The sequence below is a fragment of the Aplysia californica genome, unplaced genomic scaffold (genome assembly GCF_000002075.1).
Source record: "Aplysia californica isolate F4 #8 unplaced genomic scaffold, AplCal3.0 scaffold00146, whole genome shotgun sequence".
Taxonomy (NCBI): Eukaryota; Metazoa; Mollusca; class Gastropoda; order Aplysiida; family Aplysiidae; genus Aplysia; species Aplysia californica.
Window position 1 is genome coordinate 1,060,195 of NW_004797416.1, and position 9,359 is coordinate 1,069,553.

The window sequence follows — 9,359 nt, forward strand, 5'->3', positions numbered from 1 at the left end:
CTACGGGTAATATAGGCTACACCGTGGATTGGTCTGTATTTGTGAGGTGTCGCGGAGAAACCAAGAGCTCATCAAAACGATGAAATAAAAGAAACCGGCATTTTTCTGGGCGTAGAGCAATTTTTTTAAATTGAATTTCATTTTTTGGCTCTACACCCTTTATGTACTTTTGAAAATACAATTCTGTGTGGATGCTATCGAAAAAAAAACCCCAGTGACTAAAGACTAAAAAAAAGTAAATTTCTGGTTTCCAAGGACACTCAATTTGTAGAAGCCACCAAACTTCGGTGACCTTTTTCTTGCTAATTTTACCTCTCACACCAGGCGACCCACACCTCCTTCATTTATTACTACAAACAAATAGACGTCTATTCAAGATAAACAGGTATTTTTGTTCGCCAAGTGCAAGACAAATGAATCAGCTTTAAGGTGATATTAATAACTTCATAAACCCAAAAATTGACGAGTGCCTGATTCCTCCGCGTAATGGAACATTCTAAAAACCGCACACACGGTTATTTGCTCACTCCAATAAGGTCTACGTTTCTTTAGCACAGGGCACTGTGAATCGAAACCTGAGAGTCGAACATAGTGTCGAGAGTTTTATTTTTTGCAAATTTTGGATATCACTTGAGAACATTCCCCACAATAGAGGGTCTGATAATTGTGGGTCAAGTTATTGTGCACATGTTATAAGTGCGGTAAATACGCAAAAGCTGCAAGTTGTTTCCTTAAACCGTTGTTAAGTCTCTATTTGTGTGCTCGCATTCTACATGTAGCACGGGACAGCCTGACAAAGTCAACGTACATCGAGCAAAGTGGTGACAGTGAGTTGTCAAGACACTTGGAGAAAATTGGAGATGAATGCGTCATCGACACGAAACACTGTGATCCCTTCCAAATTTCTGACCGGTGTGGGCTCCAGCTACAGGATGTGCTGCGAAAACATCACCGCGTGCATGATGGTGCAGGTGAGTTAGGCCAAATTAGGTCATTTTTTACTGGGAAGGGAAACTGATAATGGGCGCAATGTCAATTTGACCGATATAATGATAATGGTGCGGTGGGAAATGGTTCGAGTTCTAAATCGGGCAGTGTTTATCGTTGGTTGTTTAGGAAGTTTCATAGAGTATCGTCGTCATTCTGCAGGCATGCTGTATCCAACATAATCTGGGTTGGGCCTTGGCAGTTAGGGTTGAAGCAGCCGTTCTCTTAACTGATTTAAATTGTGTTGATCGGAGTGTAAAAATATACAAACATTTACAATTTTTAAATCGAGTCTATTGTGTCGCAAAACATTTACAGCATTATATTAAAGTTCAATGCTCATCCCGTCGGACATCACCAAAAAACAAGGTCTCAAAAGAGGCGGTGAATCAAAAATAAAAGTTGTCAAATGTAAAATCTACATATTTGACCTAACACTGCTAAAATTGTGGAAGACATATTTTCTGTACTTCTATACCTCTATATCCGGGAACTCAAAACTATACTCCGTAAAAAACCCTGGGAAGATTCCCACTTGCCTGGCCAGTGGCTGTCGATTGATGAATAGAGTGTTCGGGATAACACTTTACCGCCTGTGCCACTTGGTACTCCAGGGTCTTTGGTATAACATTTACTCGTGTCGTTGTGGTACGCACACGGCAGGATTCCTGTGTGGAGAGAGTTTTTATCGGGTATCTTCTCAAGAGTGACGTCATGGACCTAAGCCTAAACATTGGAAAGAACTGAAACAATGGTGATAAGCAGAAAAACTCTAGGCCAACCTGCAATATCAAAATCAATGGTAATACCCTCAAGAAAGTACATTTTAGAAATTTGGGAATCATTATACTATCAGAGGGGAGGTGTCACACAAAAATTAAAAGCTGCATTTGCCAAGCAAGAGCAGGCTTCTACAAAATGAAACAGATACTTACAAACATCAATCTGTCACTGGAAACAAGAAAACAAGTACTGGAAAGTTACATCGAGCCAATCCTATTATACGGCATTAACAATCAATATACAGCTGGAAAGAACAATTGAGGCGACAGAGTTATAGTTCATAAGGCGCATGCTGCGTATCCCATGGACAGCTAGATAAACACATTTTAATGAAGACGTCTTGGTTGAAGCAAATTGCAGACGACAGCTTATGACGAATATACGAAAGCGACAGGCAAAGCCCATTGGACACACAAAGCGGAAAGAAGCTTTGGAGAAGCTTTTGACCCATGAATACATTAAGAAGGTACTCTGGGAGTTCCCGGTTTCGGTCTCATGCCTTTAACCGTCTTCTCACTTCTCACAGCGGGTTTGGAGCGCTCATAGGCCTAGAGGAAGAAGGAGACGAATAAGAAGTAGGAGGAGCACTACAGAGGGAGGGTGGTGAGAGTGACAGGGAGGGAGAGAGATAAGTTGAGAGATATAATATGCAGAGACCTAGATTAGAACATTGCCAGATCTAGGTCTCTGATATGGGAAGTGAGAAATAGACAAGAAAGGAGAGAGACACTAAAACAAGCAAACAAGCACTCACGCACACACACACACACACACACACACACACACACACACACACACACACACACACACACACACACACACACACGCAGAGAGGGAGATAGAGAGAGGGAGAGAGAGAGGGAGAGAGAGAGAGAGAGAGAGAGAGAGAGAGAGAGAGAGAGAGAGAGAGAGAGAGAGAGAGAGAGAGAGAGAGAGAGAGAGAGGGAGGGAGGGAGTGCGGGAAGTCCAGGAGTACCGTGGGCCTATTTTATGTATTCATGGGTCAAAGGTTCAGTCAATCGTAGCCCGGTTTACGCCTTCTGTGTAGTCGCATGTAGGTTAAAGGTTTCTCTACTTTAACTTCCAGGTCGTCGGGTACAATCGCGCTGAGGTTGTAGTGTGCACTGAAACCACAAGAAAGCGACCCGACCCGATCGCGTATGTGGGCACACCCTATTAAATTTCAGGCGTCAGGCGTCAAATTGCTGCTAGATCTCGGTCTAGTGAGTGTAGTGTGTTGCTTGTTAGTACATTTTGATCACAGCGTTGTGCAAAATGGACTCGGAATCATTGATTCAAGCGGTTGGAAAAGGAAAATGCCTTTATGACAAGAGGGATGAAAACTGCATCTACAGAAATTTAATAAATGCTGAGTGGAATTTTTATTTTTATTTAGTCTATTAGGTGATGGTACTCTCCATTTCGTCTTTGATTTATTATATGCACCGAATATCGACCCCGCGCCCGTCGCTGTTTATGCAATCATGATAACATTAACCACAGAAAAACACCATCTTCATCCATTGTTATAGATCTACTGACAACTTTTAATGACCAAAAGACGCTTCCACTCCGGCTCCACCAGACATCTTAGGAGCGTCACGTAATCAAATCATCAAAAAGAATGGAACTGGGTTTGAGTTAGCCCCATAATCAAATTATTTACTTCGTTTTTGGTCCGCGATATGCACGTCGTTGATTGTTCCACCCCGATATTCACAATATATTATTATACCATGTAAGAACGAAGACGGTAGGTTCCTTCGAACCTGCCTGTAACGACCAACCCAGAGTTGGGAGGGAAACAACATCGCCTGAAAAGGATTGAGACGCTAAAAAAATAAACTTCCCTCCAGGGAATCTTTGTCACTACTTTATTGTGCAAAACCGAATCCGAATAGCCATAGCATTACACAACACCACAGGCAGTTTGAGTAGACAAATGTACATCGACACGCAAACGACTACCTAGTCCATGGAAAAAGTAAGATAGACAAAGAACAGATGGAAAGAAAGGAAGCTGGACAAGTAAACTGCGCCTCTCCCCCCCTCCCCCCCCTCCTCCAAACCAACTACTGACGCGTGATCATAATAATATTATGCCGTTAAGAAATACTTTATAATAGATTCGGCACTGTGCACAGAACAAACTAATCACTTGGCTTCTTGCAAATTTCCTCATTTTCTCCAAGTTCAGGAGCACCCCAAGTCCTTCGTGACTGAGGCCTGTAGATCTTGTGTGTTTCTCACTTCTCACAAAATCAAGGGAGGTAATTCATCCGGCCACAGCAGACAATGAAGGTCATTTTCTGACCAGGTTTATAAAGAAAGACAACAACAAAAATGGGAGGTTCGAGAACAGAAATCGATTTTGAGCAAGTACACCGATCCTATACGCTCTTCAGGTTATTTCACAATTGGGAAATGTACATTAATATGTTTGTTCTCTTAACAGGGTTTTACCTGCCATTGGACGTGTCTAAGACCCCTTCGAAAACAAATTGATAAAAAAAAGGCCGCACCTTCGTCCGACATTAGTCTAAGATAGTTTATTTACGTTTGGTTCAGGTTCAAGTAAAAAGAAGCACACCGACACGGATAGAGCAGGGAAAAGACAAGATAGACAGGCAGAAATAACGGAGGTAAAGGAAAAAAGTTGGACCTACCACTGATGCCCTCCTCCAAACTCCCAAATACACATGTATACTTAGTGGCATCCAAAGAAAAAAACACTTGAAAATGTAATCACCAGATCATTGTGTTAAAGCCTTACACTACCCACTCATGCAGCACACAATTTTAAAGCTAAATAAATTCTGCATAATCTGACACATTAGATTTAATTATTTCATCTATGTTGATTAAGAGACGCCCGAGATATGGTCACTCAAACTGACCTTAAAAAATCAGTCTTGGCAAAATTGTGCGAAATCAAAGAAACGTAAAATTGTCTTCGTGCATGCACTGAGGGGTATCCATATTGATAGAATGGACATGATTTATATCTAAATAATTGACGATTTTGTCTAAGCAATAAACAATGTTTTATTTTGACAGCTTCAAACAAAATGGAAAACAAAGCAATCACATTTAATACCACGCAAAACTTGAACTTAACATTAACATTGAATGTGTTCATTGTTATTTTGCTTAAGAGTCATTGGTTTGGTGTAGGGAAAAACCCTTTGGGCATCGGCTCTATTAAATTTGGGACTTAATTTTCCCTCAGTTCCTCCCACATGTCACAGAGAGTTGCAAAGGGCCTGAGTTGGGAGCAACATCGATTTTCCTCAGCTGCTGTTTCGTAGGACTTCTCGTACCCTTAAGATTCATATCGGCGCTATTAATTGGTGACCATTCCGACGTTGATATGATTTGATTTTCCAAGAATTGTTTAGTGGCATTGACCCTGTGAGAAAATGATTTGCCATGCACGTAGATGTCTACTTGAATGACACCATAATGAAAACAAGGGTAAGACATGACGTTCCAGCACTTGCACGATGTAGTCAACTGAACCAAGCCATCCGGTGATTTATACCAAAGTGGTTTTGTTCATATCACCCCAGACCACCCAAAACCATGGCAGTTTCCCGTCCTCTGCTCCTCACTGACAGATGATAAGTCTAAAATCTAACTAACACAGTCCATGTGCAAAAAGGGTTTCGTGCTCTACTCGAAACCAATAGCTTCTAAACAAAGCTAAAATCATACAAATGAGCACATGTAAAGTTAAGGCCCGGTTTCGAATGATATTTGAGACTACCCTGTCTTCTAATCTATTCGAAAATATCATCGGAAGATGTTGTTCACAGTAGAGACAAAAACATTCTCTTTTCATGTGATATTCAATACTTGTCCATTCCACCAATGTTGATGCACTTCAATACACGCGCAAACAGACTCTTACGTTCCTTTGATTTCGCACAATTTTGCCAAGCCTGATTTTTTAAGGTCAAATTTAAGGAACCATATCTCGGACGTCTCTTGACATAGATAAAATATTGTGTCAGATGGTGCAGAATATATTTACCTTTAAATTGGTATGCTGCTTGGGTGGGTAGTGCAAGGCTGGGTGATTGCATTTTCAAGGCTTTTTGGAACATATCCGGTTTTCATGTGTTCAAACAAACTGATTTGGATAATTGGTGCTGCTTGCAGTGGGTCACAAACGAAGCAGAGGTCAAATGAGAAAATAACAATAATGTTTACCAATTTCGAGGCACTAACAGCGGGTATGTTCGCCTCTGGCTTCCATCAGGTTTGAATACATGGTCTCGTGGACTGAATTGGATTTTGAAATAAACTTTAAGTAGTTGCATCTTATTCTTGGTGAAGAGCACCCTTCTGTTGTTGGATTTAACCAACATCATTCCTCGCTTGCAAACAGTGGCCAGGTTTGTCCGAAAGGGAATCAATTGGTGAGATACAGGGTGAAAATGGTTGCCAGTTCTAGAGGAGTAGTATGAGCCCTTGTGTTGTTCCATTGATGCATCATAATCCGAAGTTGTTGCCTCGCCCACACATAGAGGTGCTGTCCGCGAACATTTGTTAGCTCCTGGCCAATATGAAGTGTTTGGATAACAAATCCCGTCCACGCAGTCGATTGCGGATGGTGCTCGTCTACCATGGACCCCAGCTACTGTTGCTGATATTTGGAATCGCTTCAGCAATTGAGGTACAGAATAATACGCTGGTCTTGTGGGTGGGTAGTTACGCGTGGTGAGCCTCTTCGTTGTCTGGCAACGACGCCGACAGTAGTTCTTTCCTATTCTATTCATCCTGAAAGTCTGCTAATATTGCAGTTAAGGCTTCTGGTAGCTCTGTAAGTGACATCACTGGTTCGAAAAGGGCGGTCAGCATTGCTAAATCTGAGCATCGTGTCTGTGTAACACATAACAAAAGATTTCAGTCAAGAGGTGTTTTTTATTTTAACAACAAATTACCAAATTAGACCAATCGAATTTTCCCAAATGTTACTATCCCACGTAGTCTCACCACCTAAAAGCCCCAATTTGCTTTGCTTGGAGATTACCGGACTAGTTTAAAGGTAGAATTAAAAAAAAAATCTCCAACACTGCCAATGAGTGCTCTTCAGCGACAGTCAGATCACCTGAAAAAGACATCAACACCGAAAAGACTTTGCTGAATATCATGAATAGACAGGTGAATTTACCACCTTTATTCCAGTCTCCAACAATTCTGAAGGATCTTCTGACTCAAAACACCACTGAGGCAAAACATTTTAGGAAAAACGTAAGAGCTTTCAATTCAAGTCTGGCATTGTTGTTATGTATACTGTCATCTACATGCTGCCCTCACTTAATGCTGTTTCTATAGCTAATATTGTCTTGCTCCGTTCTATGAATGGGTTGATGTACTAGTCTATATATATATATATATATATATATATATATATATATATATTTGTCTATATATATATATATATATACCAAATATATATATATATATATATAGCGGGGCGGCTCGTGGTTTATAGAACTGACCGGCGGTCATTCATGTCGACTATTTTTCCCTCCCCCACCCCCTTCCTTCACAACACACACACACACACACACACACACACACACACACACACACACACACACACACACACACACATCACACACACACATACACACACACACGCACGCACACACACATGCTCTCTCTCTCTCTCTCTCTCTCTCTCTCTCTCTCTCTCTCTCTCTCTCTCTCCTTATTTTATACCCCTACTTTCGCAATCCCCACACCCTCACCCACTCACACACACACCACAGTAAACATTGCAATAAAATGTGAAAAGCTAAAATATGCGGTAGCGTCAAGAAACAATATTATGAATAATGTAAGATGGAAGTTACTGAGATTAATAGAAACGCACTTGATGGACACAGAAAAAGAAACACTACTTGAGTCTATGTTAGAAAACAAACTGAAAGTGAGAAGCAATAAACCGCTGGTCCTTTACTCGTACTTTCTACACCCCCACACAAAATATCGACGTGCACTGGACCCGTTAAATATATGTAATAAGAACTGTCCTGTATGATGACAAAAAGTCAATTGCTACTGTACCAGTGACGCTGTCCCAAGCAGATCAAGTCTACAATCGGATGCTATACAAAGCTTGACAAAGCACACAAGTTTCCTATCATTATATCATCAAATGTACTTCATCGTACTTCTCAGTTCTCAGAATTGAACACTGAACACTGTGTTGTAATAAAGTGGGGAAGTGTGCCAAATGCTAATTATAGAACTTGGTGTCTAGCTGGGGTGAGGGTTGAAAAGTGGAGGGAAGGGAGGGGGTTTTCGGCCAAGACTGACAGCCGAGTGCCTATCGCTCCTCGTTAAAATTCTCCTTATATATCAGGATATATGATAACATCTGATGCCAAATCTTCTGCAGAAATAAAAAGGAGAACTGCAATGGCTAAGGCTAGTTTCAATAAAATGAGCCCAATCCTGAAAAATAGAAACATATCAATTAACACTAAAATGAAAGTCCTGAAATACTATGTTAGGTCAACCCTTCTATATAGCTGTGAATGCTGGACAATCACTAAAGACAGTGAAAATAAAATAGAGGCAACAGAAATGTGGTTTCTTAGGAGACTGTTAAGAGTATCGTGGAAGTAAAAGAAATCAAATGAGATAGTGCTTGATGAAGCCCACGTGGGACGCTCAATGTTAAAAACAATCAGGAAACGACAAATGCAGTTTTTGGGACACTTGAATAGACATAAGGGTCTTGAACATCTAGCTCTCACTGGCAAAATCGAGGGCAAGGGAGGCAGGGGTAGGCCCAGGACAACATACTTAGGGAACCTAAACAAATGAGTAACAGGGAAAGATTAGGGAAACGTAGCTTTTCTGAGAGCATCCGAGCAAAGGAATGAATGGAAAATCATAATCGCCGATGTCTGTCGCAGATCTGGCACTGGATGATGATGATATCTTCACTAGACGATTCCTTCTTTCGCCGGCCAGACTTCTAAGGGCCAGGTAAGTTATTAGTGGGGAGAAAACGATGAGTAAATGCCAAACAGGAACTATAGGTGGTTAAAAAGTCAATAAACAAAAAAGATTAGTATCATGCTGACAATAAATGTTCTGATAGTAGTTAGAGAAAGGCTGAATGATAAATACATGTTTTGCTGATAAAATAATACATGTGTCTGTGCTGCTCAAGACAGTCTCATTCTTAATTTTGCATGCTACAAAGAGGCCAGTCTGGCAATTAATGGATGTACTAATCGCTCTGACGGCTGAAGATGGATTTGTCCATGGGACTGACGTCATCGCTAGGCCTAAGCCAAGCCCGCCATGTGTTTGGCCTCGTACGTAGTACAAAGTTCCGCGACGTGACGGCTTGACGGGAGACGAGCCGGCGCGATAACAAACGTGAAGGAATGAGGTTATGTCGCGACAAAACAGCCGTGAATCCCACTTGTCTATTTGAGCGCCTTCAAATCGGCAAGGTGTTTTTGAATGTTGATACATGTTTGTTTGGATTTACTTAAAGCTGAATGAAAATTGTCATCAGCAATAAAGCTCTAGTCAACAGTTCAGTTGACAAAAATCTG

General features: G+C 41.2%; 1 protein-coding gene across 1 annotated transcript in view; it reads left to right on the plus strand.

Annotated features, from left to right (window-relative positions):
- LOC101854634 overlaps positions 1-9,359 on the plus strand; it is a 62,823-nt gene that overhangs the window by 993 nt on the left and 52,471 nt on the right. The window contains exon 1 of the mRNA XM_035969445.1: positions 1-971. This exon is cut by the window's left edge and continues 993 nt beyond it. Within this exon, the coding sequence (XP_035825338.1) occupies positions 861-971 (111 nt within the window). The 5' untranslated portion in view covers positions 1-860. The remainder of the gene's footprint in view (positions 972-9,359) is intronic.